The sequence below is a fragment of the Rhinopithecus roxellana genome, chromosome 20 (genome assembly GCF_007565055.1).
Source record: "Rhinopithecus roxellana isolate Shanxi Qingling chromosome 20, ASM756505v1, whole genome shotgun sequence".
Lineage (NCBI taxonomy): Eukaryota > Metazoa > Chordata > Mammalia > Primates > Cercopithecidae > Rhinopithecus > Rhinopithecus roxellana.
In genome coordinates, this window is record NC_044568.1 from 73,371,450 (window position 1) to 73,393,954 (window position 22,505).

Here is a 22,505-nt window from a genome sequence, read left to right on the forward strand (position 1 = left end):
CACACTGCCTGTTCCTACTTTTCCGAAGTACTGCATCACTTCGTAGTAAGTAATGGCCCCTGTGCCTTCTTAGTCCAGCAGAGTCAAACTTTTGGGAGACCTGAAAATGGGGAATTCACGCTGGGTTTCTGAACTGTAGTATTGGAAGCCTTAGTTATACCATATTAAGCCTATAATTATACTCTGATTTGATGGGATTTTTGACATTTGGCACTTGTTAAAATGCAGGGTTTTTTGTGTTTTTTTTTTTTTGGTGCAGATGATTAAAGTCTTCCCTATTTGGTGCAATGAATTATAGCAGATAAAATGGGGGAGGGGTAAATAATCACCTTTAACAAAATTACATGTTTTTATATATATTTGGAATTGTTAAAACTGGTTTTGCTGAAACATTTCACCCTTGAGATATTATTTGAATGTTGGTTTCAATAAAGGTTCTTGAAATTGTTAACAGTGAATTCAGTTTATAAATGTTATTACAAAAGACTTACTTACCGATAGACCAGTGGGAGGTAGGGTCTCCTCTGCCCCTTGTTACTGACCAAAAAAAAGCTGGACATCAACCTTTTAGTGAACCAAAAAGTTAGTCTCAGCAAATGCCTTTGCCAAAATAAGATTTTATTTTGAAAGTCATTTGAAAGACACTGAGGGAAGGAGGCCTGCGACCCAGCGGATGCAGGCTCCAAATCTGGATTCGTGCCGGCCCCACCAATGGTCTCTGTCAGGCCAAAAAGGTGCTTTCTTTGGTAATTCCTGTTTTTTAGCTTCCTGGAGAAGAGATCTTTTCCCACAAGCCATCTTCATTTTTTTTGTAGAGTAGGGCTTTATTTCCAGGAAACAGTGTGTTAGTGGGAGATGGGTATTTTTTTAAAAACATCAAGGTAGATCTAATATGTTCAACAAAGTGAGGCGGCTCAGCCAGAGGCGAAGTAGAAAGATTCTGAAAACACAAGATGGTGGGCATGAGAGAAGTCACCTTGCTGTCCCCTGCTTTGATAAAGATGTCAAAGTATCTTTGTTCTTGGACACAAATATATATAGTAAAATACGTAAGAAATGAGGTGGCCTGGATTAAGAAAAAAGTTGAATGCTTACTGCTTTACCCACACAAATTTCCATCCAGGACTTGACATATCCCCAGCTGATACACAAGTTAAATGGGGTCTGTCAATGGCATCCAAAAAGTAAAAGGGGAAGCAGCTATAACCTGGTCTAAACCCTTTTTTTTCCTTACAGATGGGGAAACCAGGGTCCAGAGATTTAAGACTTACCCAGCCTGTAAATTCTCACCTCTAGTATTTGCTTGTCATCTTGCTGCAACCAGAAATCCACATGTGGAAATGGCGTCCAGGAGTAAGGTCCTATACGAAGTTGTTCTGTCTCTGCATCGTAAATGCTAATCATCTAAAAAAGAACGTGTCAAGGATAGAATTTGAGGAATGTCACCCACTTTTCAAACCCTCCCAGTAACGCAAGCTCCAATGTAGTCCTTTCATGCATTTCTCTGCATAAGCTTCTTAAAGCCTGTCTGAAATAACAAAAGCTGCCAGCTACTGAACACGTCCCGTGTGTCTGCTGCTGCACGCTGTGGGGCATACACATGACTGCTGAGCGCCAACAGCAGTCCCACACGACAAGGGTGTTTTTCCCATTTGGGGTGAAAACTTGAGGCTCAGAGAAACGGGGCCCATTTCCCAGGTCACATGTCCAGTAAGCCTCAGAGCTGGGACTCAAACCCCAGGTGCGTCTGACTGAAGTCTGTGTTCCTCATTGCCTCATTATTTATACCCCAAACAACTGATCACCTTGCAATTTAAAAGCATACAGCGCCTGCCGCCCTGTCTGAATTGACAAAAGACCAAGGTGAAAAGTCTGCACAGTCTTAACATTTTCTACCACCACTCCTAAGAGAAAGACAGGAAGGTGAATAGAATGGCTCCTAAGTGTCTGGAGTTCCCCCTCCCTGGAGAGGGAAAATGCAACCTTTACCCCATCAAAAGAAAGAAGCTAATTTGCCAAATGATCCATTCCTTGAATTCCCAAATTTGCCAATGGCAGCCTCAGCTTACCCAGCAATATTCACTTTGGTAACTGAGACTGAAATATGTTCTGAATATCAAACTAGACTAGGCCTGTTATGCTCCTTGAGAAGTCCTAAAAATGTTAAAAGGGGTGGCAAAACAAATCGCTCTGAATCCAAACACATTTTCCAGTGAAAACATCAGCATTTCATAAATGAGAAGATTTCTTTGGGGTGGCCTGAATATGATTTCTGTTTTTTCACACTTTGAGCATTTTTAAAGCTTTCACCCATTCCTCAAATGGCATATAAACCTTGAGTTTTCTGTTTTCTAACTTTTAAAATTACAGTGTTATTTAATTAAGTACGCTAAGGGAATCAGACTTTAATTTGATCATTATTTTGGGTTAAATTGTTTCAGCAAATTGCTCTTTGGTGACCCGGTCCAAAAGAATGCCTAGTCCCGAGTGCAGAGGGGAGAAACCTCCACTCCTGCGTCCCAGGCCTCCTCTCTTTGTAGGAACCTTATAGGAAGGCTCTTATGAAGTAACAGAAGTTTGTTCTCTTTGAATTCAGATTCTTGGGTTCACACATACTTCCCACACCTTTTAGGCAGAGAACTGGAGCTGATGACCTCAAGATGTTCATTACTATTTTGAGACAGTGTGGGGAGGTATGTATGTATGTGCTGGTCCCTGCTAACTGACAACTGTGAACAAGCTGACATACAGCATATACTTTTCTAAGATCCAGAAAACTTAAGGCCTTGATATTTGATGCCTTTTTTTTTTTTACCCGTTAACAAAGATGATTTCAAACTCACTGGTCCTCCTGCTAAAGTCCGCGCGGCCCGCAGCTGCTCCTCTGGACCCCGATCTTGAAAGGAGGCTCTGTAAATCTCTGCAGTCTTAATATTGACAGCTGTGAGGGACAACAGGATGACTCTGAATTGACAAAAGACCAAGGCAAAAAGTCTGCACAGTCTTAACATTTCTACCACCACTCCTAAGAGAAAGATAGGAAGGTAAACAGAATGGCTCCTAAGTGTCTGGAGTTCCCCCTCCCTGGAGAGGGAAAATGCAACCTTTATGCCAAGGAAAGTGCGGGGAGGCCCGAGCTGAACTCGGTGAGATTTTATTCTTAACCAAGACCTGCTTTCCATATGGGAGGCAGCCATTCCTTCAGTTGGACATGTAGCAAAACCTCTGGTCAACCCTACTGGTGTACAGCCAGGGGTAGGTAGGTGAACTGTGATCGTTCTGTTGGAATCTTCACAATTTAGTATTTTATACATACAAGAAATTACAGAGAATAGAACAGTGAACACCATGTACCTACTACCCAGCTAAATCAATCAGGTATCACCGATACAGCAGAAGCTCTCTGAAATACAGCCGATTCCTCGCCTTTTCCTCAGGAGTCCTGGGGCCGTCAAGCAGGGAGGATGGTTCTAGGTTTTCTCTAGCCTGAGTTTTACACTTTGGTGGACTTCTGTTCTCAAGCAAAACCTTCCTCAGTTCCTGATGTATAGGAGGATTCCAGTGCCTGCCTTCCTCCCACAGAGCACTGGCAGGAGAAAAGCGCGCCTGGCCTGGGGTGCTGGGGAGATAGGGAAACAAAACCAGGCGCTCTCCCAGCTCCTGGGAAAGGTGGGCAGGGCCTGTGCTTTCTATTTGCTACCACGTTGCTGCTTCAAAGTCTTAAGAAGTGAATGTTACCTCAGTTTTGTAGGTAAAGCTTAGAGAAGTTAAGCTACTTGCCCAAGGTCTCACAGCAGATGTTCGCAGGAGCTGGGATCTGAACCCAAGGCTGTCCCATCCTGACAGCAGTGGGGTCATTAGTTTGCAGAATTAGACTTTAACCGCACATGTGACCAAGCCTCCAACCCATAAAAAAAGATGCACACTACTTACCAATGCCATATATTATTGGAAAGTGGTTTTCGTTTTCTTCCCGGTCATTTAATTCTACAAAATAAAAATGTTTAAGATACACTTTTTAAAGAAATATCAATTATTTTTACTTTGTATAATGAAGGCCAAGAAGGAGCTCCTCAATGCAGAAAGGAGGAAAATTCCAGAAAATGAAAGGAATTGTGGCCTTGTTTCCCTACCCTGTCCCAAGGCAGGGGGGTTTATACTGAACAAACTGGCAGCTACAGAATTGGTCCCCACTCCCCCCACCTTCTCCGTGCACCCTGTCTGCCACACAGGCGGTAGCTCCTCTGAGATCCAGTGCCCTCCTTCCTGGGAGACGAGGGGGCCGCATTGAAACTGAGGCTGGACAGATGGTGACAAGGGCAAGGGGAAGGCCATCCCACCACAGGAAGAGCCAGAACAGATGCTGGCCAAGCCGTGACAGCAGTGTGCGCCAGGGCTTGGGCCCACTGCAAGGCTGGGGGCAAAACAGTCCTGAGACCTACATCTTGACTTTGGGACAAATGGCAGAACTTACCTGTCACACACAATGTCACTAAGTGAATGTCATCTTCTTGCCTGTCAAATTCACCTACGATGAGAAGTTCAAGACTGGATGTCAGAAAAGTTCCTCTAGTTACCAGAACAAACTGCTGAGCAAGCCAAGGACAGGGAGGGACGGCAGCCAGCTGAGTGTGCTCCACCCCACACCCACGCCCAAGCCCAAGCAGCCACAGCTTGGCCTCTGGGGCCAGACTCTAGGGAGCTGACACCACAGAACCCTGACCGCCAGAAGACAGCCGCATTCTCAGCCTCAGGCCCAAAGGAGCCTGGGCTGAGCCTTCCCATTTTTCTCTTCATTCTGAGAGTTTTGCGAGGACCCATGGATTCATAAGATTTTTACTTTTCTCCTAAGTAAACTGTTTTCCTCATTATCAGAGTTGTAAAAACAAAAACCTGGCCACTGCAACAGATTTGAAAAATACAGGAGAACATAGGGAAGTCAGTTTTTAATGTCCATAATCCTAGCACTGTTAATAGTGTATTTTCTTCCATATTTTTCTGTGCTCAGCAGAGCTGACCATAAAGATAATTTCACATTTTTTTTTTTTTTTTTTTTTTAAGATGGAGCCTTAGGCTCTGTCACCCAGGCTGGAGTACAGTAGAGCGATCTCTGCCTCCTGGGTTCAAGTGATTCTCCTGTCTCAGCCTCCCGAGTAGCTGGGATTACAGGTGTGTGCCACCACACCCAGCTGATTTTTGTATTTGTAGTAGAGATGGGGTTTCACCATGTTGGCCAGGCTGCTGGTCTTGAACTCCTGATTTCAAGTGATCCACCAGCCTTGGCCTCCCAAAGTTCTGAGATTACAGGAATGAGTCACTGCGCCCAGCCAACAATTTTATATCCTGATTTGCTTGTGCACAGGTATTTTCCCATGTAATTTTCACCTTTATGTGTTATTTTTTAGCAACTACATAATTATTATTCTGGTAACATCAGATTTCCTGTTATAAGTAATGTTCTACTGCTCATCTTCAAGCTCAAATCTCTATGCACATTTCAGATTATTTTCTTAGCATGTATTTCCACAAGGGGAATTACTGGGTCAAAGGATATGAACCTTTTATTTATTTTTTGAGACCGAGTCTCGCTCTGTCACCCAGGCTGGAGTGCAGTGGTGCGATCTCAGCTCACCGCAACCTCCATCTCCTAGGTTCAAGCCATTCTTCTGCCTCAGCCTCCTGAGTAGCTGGGATTACAGGCGCCCACCACTATGCCCATTTCGCTCTTGATGCCCAGGCTGGAGTGCAATGGCATGATCTCAGCTCACCACAACCTCCACCTCCCGGGTTCAAGCAATTCTCCTGCCTCAGCCTCCCAATTAGCTGGCATTACAGGTATGCGCCACCATGCCCAGCTAATTTTGTATTTTCAGTAGAGATGGCGTTTCTCCATGTTGGTCAGGCTTGTCTCGAACTTCTGACCTTAGGTGATCGGCCTGCCTTGAACTCCTAAAGTGCTGGGATTACAGGCAGGAGCCACGGCGCCCGGCATAATTTTTGTATTTTTAGTAGAGGCAGGGTTTCACCATGTTACCCAGGCTGGTCTTGAACTCCTGACCTTAGGTTATCCACCTTCCTCGGCCTCCCAAAGTGCTGGGATTACAGGCATGAGCCACCGTGCCTGGCCGAATATGAACCTTTTTTAAGAGTTAACTCATGGCGAGACCCTGTCTCTACAAAAAATGTAAAAACCAGCATCTTGGCTAACACGGTGAAACCTCGTCTCTACTAAAAATACAAAAAATTAGCTGGGCATGGTGGCAGGTGCTTGTAGTCCCAGCTACTGGGAAGGCTGAGGCAGGAGAATGGCATGAACCCGGGAGGCGGAGCTTGCAGTGAGCCAAGATCGCACCACTGCACTCCAGCCTGGGTGACAGAGTGAGATTACATCTCAAAAAAAAAAAAAGAATCAGCTGGGCATGGTGGCATGCACCTAGTCACAGCTACTTGGGAGGCTGAGGAGGGAGGATCACTTGAGCTCAGTAGGTGGAGGCTGCAGTAAGCCATGATGGTGCCACTGCACTACAGCCTGGGCGGCAGAGTGAGGCCTTCAGTCATGATGCCAAATTGCTTCCCGGACAAGCTGTACCATCGTATGAGTAAGCTTACCTCACAGCCTCGTGGTTAGTCAACACACAACAATGTCATCTTTGTTTCTTTCTTTCTTGAAAATATTTGCTAATTTAGGCCAGGCACAGTGACTCACACCTGTAATCCCAGCACTTTGGGAGGCCAAGGCTGGTGGATCACGAGGTCAAGAGTTCACGACCAGCCTGGCCAACATGGTGAAACCCCATCTCTACTAAAAATACAAAATTAGGTGGGTGTGGTTGCTCACGCCTGTGATCCCAGCTACTCGGGAGGGTGAGGCAGGAGAACTGCTTGAACCCAGGAGGCAGCCAAGATTGTGCTACTGCACTCCAGTCTGGTCAATAGAGCAAGACTCCGTCTCAAAAAAAAAAAAAAAAAAGAAAGAAAAAAACATATTTGCTAATAGGGAGAAAATGTTATCATCAGTGTTTTAATTTTCTGCAGATTAAAATGGACATTTTTGCCAGGAGGGAGGGTGGCTCTGTTTTCACACAATTGAGGGCACTTACTGTTTTGGAATGTGTCCACTGCTGTTTTAGTAGAAAATCTTGTCTCCAGCCCTGCTACCCTACACATGAGCTCCATGCATTCAGTCTTTCTGTGAAATTCCAAGCTGGGCAGTCTGTTTCTCTATGCTGCTCCAAGTGGGTGTACCCTTCTTAGGTTTTGTACTAGTTGGGATTTTTAACCCAAGCAAATATGGGTACATATTTGTGTCCAATTTGGGGGAAAGAAAAAACAATGAACTTACTAAGAAGTTGATGAGTGAGTTTTTGTGACAACTGCCTGTCATCACTGAAGCCTCCAACGAGGTGCACTTCCAGCCTGGCAAAGAGATGGGACAGGGGTCAGAGGCCAGAAGATGACACCGGTGTGTGCACTGGTCTCAGTATGAACTTTCATTCTCAGTTTCTGTGAACCCTTGCTCTACAGCAGAGCTTCAGGTCATCTTCGTGCCACAGCAAAACAAAATACCTGCAGCACACTGCCAAGGCCAATGGCAAGCTTCTGGGGACCCTGCCCAGGGGCCCTGATGACTCAGGGGATCCATATCTGAACACAAATGTGATGCTGCCTCCATGCACCAGTGGGGAGCTCTGCTTTAGAAGAGGACGGGCACAGGACGGGCGCAGTGGCTCACACCTGTAATCGTAGCACTTTGGGAGGCTGAGGTGGGCGGATCACTTGAGGTCAGGAGTTCAAGACCAGCCTGGCCAACATGGTAAAACCCCATCTCTACTAAAAATACAAAAATTAGGCCAGGCGTAGTGGCTCACACCTGTAATCCCCGCACTTTGGGAGGCTGAGGCGGGCGGATTGCTTGAGCTCAGGAGTCTGCAACCAACCTGGGCAACTCCATCTCTATTAAAATACAAAAAAAATAGAACTCCATCTCTATTAAAATACAAAATAGAAGAGAAACTCCATCTCTATTAAAATACAAAAAAAAACAAAAAACAAAAAACAGCTGGCCGTTATGGCATGCACCTGTAGTCCCAGCTACTTGGGAGGCTGAGGCAGGAGAACTGCTTGAACCCGGGCGGCAGAGGTTGCAGTGAGTCAAGATCGTGCCACTGCACTCCAGCTTGGGCTACACAGTGAGACTGCATGTCAAGGGAAAATAAATAAATAAAATTAGCCGGGCATGGTGGCGCACCTGTAATCCCAGCTACTCGGGAGGCTGAGGCAGGAGAACTGCTTGAACCGGGGAGGTGGAGATTGCAGTAAGCCGAGATCGCACCACTGCACTCCAGCTCTGGGCAACCGAGCAAGACTCTGTCTCAGGGGAAATAAATAAATAAAGAAGTTGGGCGTGGTGGCGGGCATCTGTAATCCCAGCTGCTCGGGAGGCTGAGGCAGGAGAATCACTTGAACCCAGGAGGCAGAGGTTGCAGTGGGCCAAGACTGTGCCATTGCACTCCAGCATCGGTGACCGAGCCAGACTCTGTCTCAAAAAAAAAAAAAAGTTAGGGGCCAGGTATGCTGGCACATACCTCTATTCCCAGCTACTCGGGAGGCAGAGGTAGAAGGACTGCTTGAGCCCAGAAGTTTGAGACTAGCCTGGGTGACAGGGTGAAACTCTGACTCTAAAACAAATTAAAAAAAACAAAACAAAACAAAACTGAGCAACCGCCTCATGGAAGCCCTCCTTAGGAGTCACACTGCACATTAGCACAGTGAAGCTCTGAGAAGTCCTGCGATTGAAAAACCCAACTTTGTTGAACCCAGTGTTTCCCACACTCATCTACTACCCCCTTTTCCAGAGCCTGTCAGCCGGGGGGAATTCATGCTCGGCAAAGTGTTGCCGGACTTCACGCTGCCTTCTGAGACACACAGTCTTCCTAAGGGATGAACCAGAACCTTGGATGTACCCAGCATAGGGCACAGCCTCAAGGGGCCTCCTCATAAACTCCGAGTAGTAAGGAGAGCTATGCCCACCATGGCTTTGCTCGCCACTGGGCCACGAGGTTTGCCTCTGACTCCCCAAGTGATCATAGTTGTTCTACAACAGATCAGGAAGAGCTGACAAGCATGTTCTGAGAACCATGGAGCACAGTGTGTGGCAACATAATGACACTGATTATGTCCCCCTGCCGGGGACAAGGTGATACGCAAATGAAAATACCATTTTGGGTCTGCATGGGTCACATGCCCATGAAGTCAGCCCAGCCTTGGCACAGACCACAGAGGTAGAATTTAGAATCGATCACTATTGACTAGCAAAACTCTCCCAGAGAACTCTTTCCTTTTTTGACTCCTGTGATTCCAAGCCTTTGTATATGATGGGAATAATTCACTCAATGGCTGCCTTAGACTTCAAATAAAATGAGAGCAATGCCTGCCAGGTCTACACAAACAGCAAGGGGAGGGGACAGGTGTGTGAACAGTGGTCATGACAGCAGGCCTGTGTCATCAGCCTCCACTTTAGCTCCTGTGTGCTCCAGCATGTTGGGCCTCAGTGCCTGTCAAACGCAGGCAGCAGATACTTTACTGCAGGGAGAGAAGATAGGTGCTGCGGGGGCAGCCGGGCTGGAGGCTGCTGCTTCTCTAGCAATCCCGTGGGAAACTACCAATCTGCTAGAATTTAAAACTGCACCCCCGCCCCCTCAGCTGAGAGGATCACTTGAGCCCAAGAGTTTGAGACCAGCCTGGGCAACATGGCAAAACCCTGTCTCTACAAAAAACAAAAACAAAACAAAAAAAACTAGCCGGGAATGGTGGTGCACACCTGTGGTCCCAGCTACTCGGGAGGCTGAGGTGGGAGAATCACCTGAGTCTCTGAAGTCAAGGCTGCAGTGAGCTGAGATCACACAACTGCACTCCAGAAAGGGCAACACAGCAAGACCCTATCTCAACAACAACAGAAAGAGAACAAGAAAAAAAACTACAGGCCTCGCCCCCTGACAGTCCCCACATCTTCCTGGCCTGTTTTCTCCACAGACTGCCTCACCACCCAACACCCCCTCTTGTGTACAGTCTCTCGGCTTCGGAATACGAACACCTTGGGCCAGGCTTTCTGGCCAACTCTTCACTGCTGTGTCCCTAGAAACTACAAGGGGTAGGTGAGAGGAAGCATTTAACAAGTAACTGCGGCAGGAATGACTGCACGAAGAGCTACCACACCCAGGGGAGAGGAGAGCAAAGCGACCTGAAAATCGCCAACACGACGTTCCTAAGAGGACATCAAGTTCAAAGTCAAGCCTTCCATCTCAAGTCCGGCACGGGCTCCTTGCCTGTGCCCAGCACCCACTCATTCACTCAACCACTACTGACGCAGTGCCCACATCGTGCCAGGTTCTGTTCCAGGGGAACGAGGCAGACACAGCGGCGGCGGCATCCTGTGTTCCCCTAACAGCTTCCACGGCCACGTCCTGTACGCGACGGTTCCAAGATCCCAATTCACCTATGAGAGCAGCGTGGATCTCACCTTCCACATTGAGCGTGGTCGGAAAACGATTTTATGGAGTTCATGATCAAGGGGACCTCAGCTTTGGTGTCGGTTCCGTCACAATGTGTCAAGCAGGTGGCCCCATTACCTGAAGAACAAGGGTGAAAGGACTCAAGTTATTCCTGATGCCAGCGCAGTGCGCAGGCCGAGACTCCGCCTGTCCCTCTGGACCGCCACGTCTTTGAATATCCTGTAGGGGAAAAACGGAAAGGTCTGTGCTGCCCAGCCAACCCATTCTGACCAGGACACCAGGGAGACACCATGCAGACCAGAAAAAAGGTAAGCGGAGTCCGCTTCCAACAAGACACCAGGAAACTCAACGCGAGAATTTCAATGGTCCCAAAGGTTGGGTCAGGTTAAGTAATGGTTTCCTTCACCTCTCTCATCATACCTGTGTGCCTCAGGACCACAATGTGACAAGTAGTGGCATCATCAGAACCCAGAATGGAGATGGAGCCTGTTTAAAAAAGAAATAAAATAAAATATCCAATAGCCTTTTGGAATAACGCCCAATTCACTGCTTCCTAACCTACCATCCTTTGGGGAGGTCACTGCAAGCTCTCTTTGCTGAACATACAGAAGGCCCTGGGGTCCCACTGGTTGAACAGACTGACCTCTGAGAAGTCTGGCTCTTTCCTGTTTAATTAAAAAAAATAAAATAGTGATGTAAATTAGTGAGGATGGAAAAACTAAAGATGTGGAGAGAGCCAAAGCGGGCTCTGGTGGGCAGTACGCTAGTGTGTCGGGAGTGTGTTAGTGGACAGAGGCTCAAAGAAAAAGGCAGCAGCCACAGTCATTCGGAATGCAGAGAAAACGATGAGGTTCTGCGCAGGGGTTTTTTTAACCTACGAAATCAGATGTCATAGTAACCTATGAAATGAGATGCAAAAATCCTTTTACAGTTTTGTTTTGTTTTTTTTTTTTAAAGAGACAGGGCCTCGCTATGTTGCCCAAGCTGGTCTTGAACTCCTGGGCTCAAGCAATCTTCCTGCCTTGGCCTCCCAAAGTGCTGGGATTACAGGCATGAGCCACTGCACCCAGCTATCACAGTTCCTACTAAAGTGTGAGACTCTTCACAATTTAAACAGAATCAGATTACACAGGAATAGTGGATGGATGGCTCTGAAATCACATCCCCCCTTTTTTTTGGAGACAGTCTCTCTGTCACCCAAGCTGGAGTACAATTTCAGCTCACTGCAGCCTCCACCTCCCAGGCTCGAGCGATCCTCCCACCTCAGCCTCCTAAGTAGCTGGGACCACAGGCCTGCACCACCACACCCAGCTGATTTTTATACTTTTTGTAGAGATGGGGCCTCCCTATGATGCCCAGACTGGTCTCAAACTCTTGGACTCAAGTGATCCACCCACCTTGGCCTCCTACTATACTGGGATTACAGGCATGAGCCACCATACCTGGCCTCCTCTTTTTTACCTTAGTCCCTAACCTAGTCATTTCAATTCTGGAAATCTGTCCTAAGGAAATAACTCAAAATGTGTTCATCTCTGTGTTGTCTTTTTTTTTTTTTTTGAGACAGAGTCTTGCTCTGTTGCCCAGGCTGGAGTGCAGTGGCATGATCTCAGCTCACTGCTGTCTCCACCTCCCAGGTTCAAGTGATTCTCATCCTCAGCCTCCCCAGTAGCTGGGATTACAGGCAGGCGCCACCATGCCCGGCTTTTTGTATTTTTAATAGAAACCGGGTTTCGCCATGTTGGCCACACTGGTATCAAACTCCTGGCCTCAAGTGATCCGCCCGCCTTGGCCTCCCAAGGTGCTGGGATTATAGCATGAGCCACCGTGCCCTGCCCCCTGTGTAATTTGTAATGGGGAAAAGCTGGGAGCAACAATGGTAAATAAAGGTAAGTACATTATGCACAGAACCAAGTCACAACCACTAACTACACAGTCATCAGAAATGAAAACTATGGGAAAAAGAGTTTCGAAATGCTAATTGAAAAGCAAGCTATAGAAGTATAAAAAATGTTCTGAAGAGCTATAAATGTGCCATTAATATGACAATGATTAAATGCTTATACCCATAGAGAAAAATACTGGAAGGAAATTTCACCAATACAACCACGGCTGTGCCAGAAAGAGCAAACATGAGTGATTTCCTGGTGCTGCTGTCCTCTCTTCTCTCAATGTTCTATCACATAGTTATTATTAGAATATAAAAACCAAATGGATAAGGCAAATGTACGAAAGATACGTTTTTTTTTTTTTTTTTTTTTTGAGATGGAGTCTTGCTCTGTCGCCCAGGCTGGAGTGCAGTGGCCGGATCTCAGCTCACTGCAAGCTCTGCCTCCCGGGTTTATGCCATTCTCCTGCCTCAGCCTCCCGAGTAGCTGGGACTACAGGCGCCCGCCACCTCGCCCGGCTAGTTTTTTGTATTTTTTAGTAGAGACGGGGTTTCACCATGTTAGCCAGGATGGTCTCGATCTCCTGACCTCGTGATCCGCCCGTCTCGGCCTCCCAAAGTGCTGGGATTACAGGCTTGAGCCACTGCGCATAAAAGATATATTAATACTGTCAATAATCTAATTGAATATTTGTACAAACGTATTTAGTAAGCTTGCAAAAGAAAATTAAGTGGTTAAAAATTGAAGTGGTTAAATTATTTAATGAAAACTTTTTCTAAAATGTTAAATTGATATCACACTACAATGTATCATCACTTCCTTCTTACTTGCAACAAACTCCTAGATGAACAAAATCTTCCTCAAATGTCTAGGCAACGTATGTATGTATTGCCTACACGGGAGGATAGTTTTGCAGTCTCAGTCTTCTATCAACTTCCTGCCATTTCGCGTGAGTGGTCCTAATTTAGGTTAGTGCTCGCTTAAGAAAACATAAGAGCAGCTGGGTGCCATGGCGCCCAACTGTAATCCCAACACTTTGGGAGGCTCAGGAGGGAGAACGACTTGAGCCTTGGAGTTCAAAACCAGCCTGGGCAACAAGGAAGATCCTGTCTCTACAAAAAAAAAAAAAAAAAAAAAAAAATTAGCTGGGTGTGGTGGCGTGTGCCTGTAGTCCCAGCTACTCTGGAGGCTCAGGTGGGAGGATCATCACTTGCAGCCAGGAGGTGGAGGCTGCAGTGAACCATGATTGTACCACTGCACTCCAGCCTGGGTGACGGACCAAGACCCTGCCTCAAAAAAAGAAAGAAAGAAAGAAATAAGATTAAACTAAAAGAAGACATGTAATAAACGTAACGATCAGCTTGATTACTTACACGGCGTTTTCTTCTGTCTATACACTTCCATTAACCGGAAGCAAGGTGTCAATGAAAATGAGACAAGCCCCTCAATTTAAGAAACAAACTAAAGATTAAATGAACTGCAGTGTAAAATTAGATTGGCAAGACAGCCTTGCTTGCTCCAGAAGTCAATGAGAAACGGGTGTGACTGACTGCGCTCTAACTCGGAACAGGTGAAAGCCTCTCATTCTCATTCCACTTCCTACCTCACCTTCATTCACAATAACATAGGGGAGAATTCAGAATTCCCTCTTGATTACTCCTGAAATACTTACCTTCTGCTTTGCTCTTGGAGGAGAGGGGAGGGGAGCGGAGGGGCGGGTGCGGAGGCGAATTTTTAACACTCATTTTCACAATTAGGTCACCACTCAAAAGCAAAGCTATTTGTGAGAAATTAATTATTCCTTTCACAGAGACCAGAAAGCATGTCTCTCTTCAACACAGCTCCTATGATTTCCCAAAGAAATAAAAGCAAACATTATCGGAAGAGAGAAAGCCAGAAAACTAACGCAGCAGACTACTTTGCTCTATTTTTTAATTTCTTTTTTTAGACAGGGTCTTCCTGTCTCCCAGGCTGGAGTGCAGCGGCAAGATCATGCCTTACTGCAGCCTCTGGCCTCAAGCAATCCTCCCACCTCAGCCTCCCTAGGAGCTGGGAGCTACAGGCGAGAGCCACCACACTGGGCTAATTTTTGTATTTTTTGTAGAGACGGGAGGACTCCCTGTGTTGCCCAGGCTGGTCTCGAACTCCTGGCCTCAGATGATCCTCCTGCTTCAGCCTCCCAAAGTGCTAGGATTATAGGCATGAGTCACTGTGCCCAGCCTCTACTTTATTTTTAAGTTTTTTTTTTTATTTTTTTATTTTTTTTTTAAGAGACAAGGCCTCACTCTGTTGCCCAGGCTGAAGTGCTGTGGCGCCATCATAGCTCACTGCAGCCTCCAACTCCTGGGCTCAAGCAGTCCTCCCACCTCAGCCTCCTTTGGAGTAGCTGGAACCACAGGCGCACGCCACCACACTTGGCTAACTTTTGCTCTTTTAAGTAGTGAAAAGAGTGTAGCCAAACTTCCCTTCTTTGGAAAAACACACAGTCCTACTTTATAAATTCACATACAAATAGTCCCAGTTTTCTTAACCTCTAATATTCTCTAGACACTAATATTTGCTTTAAAAAAAAAACTTTTCTCTCAGTCCCTCATCCCTATTTCCCAATTCCTATTCAATGGCAGTATTCTCTTAACCCAGTGACCAGCAGATTTTCTGAAAAAGGCCAGACAGTAAATATTTGGGGTTCTGCAAGGCCGCAGTCCCTGTGACAATTGCTCACCTCTGCTGTTACGAAGTGAAAGCAGCCACAGACAATACAGATGCGGCTGTGTTCCAATAAAACTTTATAGGTGACACCAAAGTTTTAATTTCAATACAATTGAACATGTTACAAAATATTATTTTGATTTTCAACCTTTGAGAAGTATAAAGACCACTCTTGGCCTACAGGCTATACACAAACAGGGTCTGGCCCATGAGCTGTGGCTTGTTGACCTGTGTCTTAGCCAATCACCGAGCTGTGACCTAGGGGATGATCATGTGGCCCTCACCCCCGCTGTCCTGTTTGTCAATTCTTCCTTTACAAACAGGAGAGGGGCATGAAAGTGATTTGTGAACCGTAAAGCACAATGGTATATAAGAAATTCTGAGGCCCAACACAGTGGCTCACACCTGTAATCCCAGCACTTCGGAGGCCGAGGCAGGAGGATCACTTGAGGTCAGGAGTTTCAGACCAGCCTGGCCAACATGTTGAAGCCCCATCTCTACTAAAAATACAAAAAGTAGCCGGGTGTGGTGGCGGATGTCTGGTATCCCAGATACTTGGGAGGCTGAGGCAGGAGAATCGCTTGAACCTGGGAGGCAGAGGTTGTGGTGAGCCAAGATCGCGCCATTGCATTCCAGCCTGGGTGACAGAGCAAGGCTGCGTCTCTCAAAAATAAATAAATAAATAATAAAAGCAGGAACTAAGCTATGCTGTGAGCATCTTGTAGACTCTATGGAACTATACCACCCAAGATGTTGCAGGACTGGTTACCGCGTACCCAGTGACTGGTTAAGAGTGACTAAGGGAGGGCTCTAAACAGCTCTGGCCAAAGGAACTTTCTACAGGGATGGTCAGTCTATATTCATACTGTCTCATTAGGAGCCACTCTGTCTGCTCAGCACTTGAAATGTGGCTACTGCTACTGAAGAACTGAGTTTTCAATTTTGTCTAATTTTAATTGATTTTTGATTTAAATCGTAAGTAACCACATGGCTCATGGCTACTGTACCGAATAGCGCGGCTCCAGAATTAAGGGCAGGCTGCCACGGTTCCAATCCTGGCTTCACCACTCCCAGGATGTGGGGCCTGGGGCCAGTTTCCCAGCCTCTCTGTGCCTCACAGTTCTCATGTGTAAAATGGGAATAGCAGTAACTCTTGCTGTAGTGCTTGGCAGCTTCCACTGTATTACTGTTATTGTTATTTGCTAGTCACAGCTACACACAGGCTTCGAACTGTTGGTACTCCACACTCAGAACACATCGTTACATGAAAAAGCCACATAAAACAACATATAGCAAGCTATCATTGTTTAAAAGCAAATTATATACAAAGAAAAACCTCCATTAGGACTTTCACCAGACTGAAGAATGGTCGTAGTCATACATTACTTTTTTTCTTCTCTATATTATTATATTTTGCTTTCCTACAAAGAGGACACCCTGCTTTATTACATAAAAATAATCCAGGCCAGGCAGAGTGGCTCACACCGGTAATCCCAGCACTTTGGGAGGCCGAGACGAGCAGATCACTTGAGGTCGGGAGTTCGAGACCAGCCCGGCCAACCACGGTGAAACCCCCGTCTCTACCAAAAAAAAAAAAATTACCTGGGTGTGGTGGTGCGCACCTGTAATCCCAGCTACTTGGGAGGCTGAGGCACGAGAATCACTTGAACCTGGGAGGCGGAGGTTGCAGTGAGCCGAGATTGCGCCACAGCATTCCAACCTGGGCCACAGAGTGAAACTCAGTCTCCAAAAAAAAAAAAAAAGATTCCCACCTTTAATGTCTCCCTATTGCTAAGTAGGTGAAAAGTCCATCCAAGCCCCTTGGTCATTTGGTCATCTGGGTACAACCCACCTCTGTAGGTTTACTTTCCATGTTTCCCCTCCTACCCTGGCTGCTCTGGGGAAACTGGCCAGGCCACCCACCCACTGAGCCCTTCCCCTCCTGCCCACCGCGACCCAGGCGGCTTGCCCAGCTGCGATGCCTTCACCCTTCTTTTCAAATCTCTCTCGTGCCTGCATCCTTCTTCACTTACACGGCTGCAAATCAAGGTGATCGCCCCCTTCCAAAGTTCCTGTAACACAAACTGGTCCCCAGTACACAGTCTTTCTAGGACATGTCTTCTTAAATAGGCCAAAACCTTCCTTCCAGAGGAGCCGCCCCGCTATGTCACCAAATCCCCCTCCACACTTAAGTGTGCAGCCCGGGACACCCATCTAACTTTCTATCACGAACATTTTCAAACAGACATAAAAGTAGAGCGTCCCCTAAATTCTTCAGGCTGCTGAAATTATTTTTCCTTCGTGAGTCCTACTCCTGACTTCACTAGTTAACAGGACAGTGACACAATGCAAGGATAAAATGACACACCACCACACCTAGCTCGGTGCATGTTGGCTAACGGACGATGGTCGGTCCTGAAATGCAAGCTGAGAATCACACAGAGCTGTCTGTCTTCTCCCGTCAGTAAGTACTTCTCACCCTTCAGATCACGTTCAGGGGTTATTTTGTGCCCTCATTTATGCAACACATCTTTACTGAGCGCCAATTCTATGCCAGGGACCGTCCTACGCTCTGAGGATACAAAAGTGAGGATACTACTCTTATCTGCCTTCAGGAGGCTTACATTCTGGGGACAGATCAAATAGAGAACGAGCAAACAAAATAATCACAGACTGTACAGCTGTGACAGATGAAACCTCTAAATGCCTTCCCCAACCTCACACACTTGGTCAGGCTCCTGTGCTTCAAATCTCAGAGTGAAAGGAGACGCTTTTTCTTTATGGCACTTAACAGTTTACAGTATCTGAGCCTTTTTCCATCAGAAACCATTCTCCTTTCTAGACTATAAACACTCCGAGGGTAGGGACAGTGATAAGTACGGTGCCCAACAGATATTAGGGGCTCGATATTTGATTCTCAAATCAACGAACTGACTGAGTCCCCTTTAACAGGATCTATGGCGAGTAGGACGTTTGCCTCCCCCGCTCCACGCCCCGCTCTTTTTAAAAACTAAGAACCCCCTTGCCAACAGCCCCTGCAGAAGCGTGGACAAGAGTTGAGAGATCTATTTGAGCACAAAAGCAGAAAAAACAAACAAAACCCGTGCATCAGGGCGTGGTCCTATGGCCCAGCTGGGGAAAGCAAGGCTCTCTCTTCCGGCTAAAAATAACTCGGCGCCCTACGCCCCGGGGGTAGGGGAGAGAGGAGGAAGGAATGCGGGTCCCCGCCAAGACCCCCCGGCCCAAACGCTCTCCGAAGCCCGCCCTGGAATAACCTCCTGCTTCATGGGGACGCAAGGACGAGGCAACGTTCACCGCAGGCTGCCGGTCCCCGAAGGCGGGCGGCCGGATTTGCCTAAACGGACCGGCCCCTCTGGGGGCTGCAGCCGCCCCGTCTGGGAATGAGGGTCCCGGCGTGTCCTCAAGCCGCAGTGCTGTGCGACCTTGGGCAAGTCACCTAACCTCTCTGGGCACCCGTCCCCTCCCCCGTCAGAGAGTGGCTTCCGCGGCAGTCCGCTGCAGTCTCAAGAAGGCAAAAGCTCCCGGACCCCTCAAGGGGAAGGCGCGAGCCAACAGCCGGGGCTCCGGATGTGCCGACAGCGCCAAGTTTCAAGTCTGTGTCGCGTGAGGCGGGCGGCGGCGGGGTGAGGAGGGCGCTCGCCCGCCCTGCAGCTTCCCCTCGGGCCCGCCCCGAAGCCCCGCGCCGCGCCCCGCTCACCTCCAAAGGCGGGTGGGCTCGGACGAGGTCCCCAGCGGACTGCGGCAGCCGCACTCGCCTCCCCTCGACGAGCAGCGGCATCGCGGAGGCGGTCGCCCAGGCAGGCCCAGGGAGGCGGCGGCCCCCCCTCCCCCGCGCAGCCCCGGGCCGCCCGCCACCCCCGCCCCTCGGGCCGCGCGTCCCGCCTCGTCCTGCCCCGCCCCGCCGCGGGGGCTGCCGGGAAGTGGAGTCCAGGCGGAGGCGGCGCTGGCCTGAGAGTCTGGAGAAATTCAGGACGGGGCCGCAAGGCCTCACGGGAAATGTAGTCCAAAGCCAGGAAGCGGCCCCGGAAGCAGCCCGCGGCCCGCCTCCTCCGCAAGGGGCGCTGGGAAGTGTAGTTCCAAAAGCGTGGGAGTGAAGGAGGCGGGGAAAGGGGAGCGGCCAGGGAGCAGCTGTGCGAGCCAAGAAAGCCTCCGGGAGCGTTCCCGGGGCGGGTTCTGGCTCCGGCTACTGCGCTTTAGGTCGTTGCTCCACGCTTCCCAGGTGTGTGACCTTCCACAAGCTTGAGTTTGGGACCCTGCTGTGCAGCTCCGTAGGATTGTATTCAATGAGTAATAAATCTAATCAGGCGGGCACAGTGGCTCACTCCTGTAATCCCAGCGCTTTGGGGTGCCTAGGCAGGAGGATCGTTTGAGGCCAGGAGTTCGAGACCAGCCTGAGCAACATAGCGAGACCCACCCTCCCCCATACCCTCGTCTCTGCCAAAAATTTAAACATTAACTGGGCATGCGCCTGTAATCCCAGCCACTCTGTAGACTGAGGCGGGAGGATCTCTTGACCCCAGGAGTGGGAGGCTGCAATGAGCTATGTTTGGGCACTGCAGAGGGAGACTCTGTCTCTAAAAATAATAATAAAAATAAATGTAAAGAGTCGTAAACTGGGAAAATATATGCTGAACTGTGCTAGCCCCAGGTACTAAAGAGATCATCGATAACACTTCGTGGTTGGAATCCAATAGGCCACTCACAGGTGGGCTGGGAATCGTGGGGGAAGGATTTGCGGATACTGACTGCACAGCCCCTAATCTGAGGATTGATCCCCAAGGTGAGAGGCGTCTCACCGTGGACCTGTCTTCTCAAATCTGGAAATATTGCTCAAATTCATCTGACTCTGCAGCACATTAACAAAAAGTAATTTTACAAAAGATACAGTGGTGAGTTTACAGAAGATACAGAGGAGCCACATGATAGAGCAGAAACTTGATTAGAATTTTATCATCTGTATTCATCGTCTTTCATAAATCTCCCCCTCAGCTTACACACCCCATTCAACAAAAATACCAGGAAATTTACTACAGTAAAGAACTGCAGAAAATGGTGTTCCCATCACCAGGTTATCCAACTTCCCACCCAAAATAACTCTATTTCTAGCTACCAGGAAATTATTTCTCTGTATTATTACACCTACATTTCTCGTTTGTCCTCACAAATGTAGGAGCTACTATCAATACCTCATTTGTCATTTGTCCTCACAAATCCAGGAGCTACTATCAACACCTCCGTTATAAAAGATACAGTAACTTGCTCAAAGTGGTAGAAATAAGTAGTAGCACCAAGACAGAACCCAGCTTTGCATGATTCCAAAGGCAGTGCTCTCCATCACTATAAGATGCTGCTAGACTGTAAACAAGTCATTCTAATGCAGGTGACATGAAGTAAGTCCCAACTAGGAAAATCGGAGCTAAAAACAGGGTTTGAATCCAGGGTGATCAATGACAAGCAGGCTGGCCTGGAGCAAGCTACTTAACTTCCCTGAACTGGTTTTGTAGAATTGCATGTTTGTTTTACCTGGTACATACTAAACACTCTAAAGATAGCTATTACTGGAATTGCAGAGCAAAGAGTAGTCAATGAAAGTGAGGCATTTGGAAGTGCAAAGGTGAAGAACAAGGGTCTATGGGTTCTGCCTGGGGCTGGTGCAATTTGCCTAACTGGTTTTTCACTTTTGGGTGATCTTTTTTCAAGTAATCTCAGGTTATCAGTCTCCTAGGCTGAGTCCTGCGCTAAAGGACTAAATGAGCCAGATAACAAGCAGGAAACCACTCCCTACCTCTCTTCCCACCCCAGCTCCACAAATTTTGGTCTACAGGCAATGAGGAAGCAATAGCAGCTGTGTGGCCAGCACTGCGGCTCATGCCTGTAACCCCAGCACTTTGAAAGGCCGAAGGAGGACTCACTTGAGCCCAGAAGTTCGAGACCAGGCTGGACAACACAGGTTCGGAACCCTGCCTCTCCAACAGATACAAAAATTAGCTGGGCATGGTGGGGGCCTGTAGTCCCCGCTACTCAGGAGGATCAGTCAAGCCTGAGCAGTCAAGGCTGTGATGAGGCGCGACTGCGCCACTGCACTCCTGCCTGGCTGATTAGAGCAAGACCGTGTCTCAAAAAAAAAAAGAGAAGAAAAAGAAAAGAAAGCACTAATTACAATGTTGGAAAGCCTGTTTCAAGATAGGAAACCAACCTGCCTACCTCACAAAAAGGCTGCTGGCAAGGTTCAAAGACTATATACAAGGAAGTATTTTTTAAATTACAATTTTTTGAGGCCAGACATGGTGGCTCACGCCTGTAATCCCAGCCCTTGGGGAGGCCAAGGCGGACAGATTGCTTGAGGTCAGGAGTTCAAGACCAGCCTGGCCAACACAGTGAAATGCCATCTCTACCTAAAGATACAAAAATTAGCCAGGCGTGGTGGTGCGTACCTGTAGTCCCAGCTACTCAGGAGGCTGAGGGGGCGGATCACTTGAACCCAGGAGGTGGGGGTTGCAGTTGAACTGTGATTGCACCACTGCACTCCAGCCTGGGTGACAGAGACTCTGTCTCAAAAAAAAAATGATGGAACATTATATAGAACCTTAGTAAATATTTAGTGAAAGGATCTCAATTTGTTTTTCAAAATTTTTAACATAGAGATGGGGGTCTCATGATGTTGCTCCGGCTGATCTCAAACTCCTGGCTGCAAGACATGCTTTTGCTCGCCTCTCCAAGTGCTCAGATTACAGGCATGAGCTACCACACCTGGCCCCAAATTATTACATACATTATAAATCCTACTCAGCGATCCAGTCAGACCGAAACACACAAAAGGAAAGCATTTGATGCAAGAAAACATGGTGGAGCTTTGGATGTTCAATTCGTTAAAACAAAAACACTTGCAGTTGTAAACCAGTGAACAGTTCTCAAGGCAGCCTGCACCTTCAAATCACCAGGGGACTTTAAAAACCATCCATGTCCAGATCCCTCTTCTGGAGACTGATTCAATCAGAGGTTGAATTGGTGTGTGATGTGAGCCTGGGCATCCTTAGTTTCTCAGCACTCCGAGGGATTGATTCTAGGGCATACCCAGGGTTAAGAACCACCATCATAAGCACTGCCCGGCAAGGGAAACACGCTGGTTCCTCCTCTCCAGTTCAGATCTAAGTTGGTACCAGGGAGGTAGGTATTGTGGAAGAAATGGAAGTTATCTTTTTTTTTTTTTGAGATAGAGTCTCACTCTGTTGCCCAGGCTGGCGCCATCTCAGCTCACTGCAAGCTCCGCCTCCCACGTTCACGCCATTCTCCTGCCTCAGCCTCCCGAGTAGCTGGGGCTACAGGCACTCGCCACCATGCCCGGCGAATTTTTTGTATTTTTAGCAGAGACGGGGTT

The 22,505-nt window shown here is 47.7% G+C and overlaps 2 protein-coding genes across 7 annotated transcripts in view; one reads left to right on the forward strand and one right to left on the reverse strand.

The window, feature by feature from the left end:
• LOC104678413 (pyridoxal-dependent decarboxylase domain-containing protein 1) overlaps window positions 1-1,402 on the forward strand; it is a 62,036-nt gene extending 60,634 nt beyond the window's left edge. For 3 of the 4 annotated variants that reach the window (XM_030924390.1, XM_030924389.1, XM_030924391.1), the window contains one exon: window positions 1,237-1,296. In XM_030924390.1, coding sequence (XP_030780250.1) covers window positions 1,237-1,296 — 60 coding nt within the window. Of the gene's footprint in view, window positions 1-1,236 lie in introns of all 4 variants that reach the window. The other variant, XM_030924388.1, reaches the window with a different exon arrangement.
• On the reverse strand, window positions 598-19,011 carry NTAN1 (N-terminal asparagine amidase). 3 transcript variants are annotated; one of them, XM_030924395.1, is made up of 10 exons: window positions 18,825-19,007; window positions 11,074-11,176; window positions 10,932-10,997; window positions 10,520-10,628; window positions 7,343-7,416; window positions 4,475-4,528; window positions 3,934-3,987; window positions 2,844-2,941; window positions 1,291-1,404; window positions 598-940 (listed from the first exon to the last, which is right to left on the reverse strand). In XM_030924395.1, the coding sequence occupies exons 1-10, from the start codon at window positions 18,903-18,905 to the stop codon at window positions 761-763; spliced, it is 933 nt and encodes a 310-aa protein (XP_030780255.1). In that variant the 5' UTR covers window positions 18,906-19,007; the 3' UTR covers window positions 598-760. The 3 variants fall into 3 exon arrangements, with proteins under 3 accessions (XP_030780255.1, XP_030780256.1, XP_030780257.1); XM_030924396.1 differs by lacking the exon at window positions 11,074-11,176 and having other exon boundaries at window positions 18,825-19,011; XM_030924397.1 differs by lacking the exons at window positions 10,932-10,997; window positions 11,074-11,176 and having other exon boundaries at window positions 18,825-19,011.
• Window positions 19,012-22,505: the final 3,494 nt, after the last annotated feature.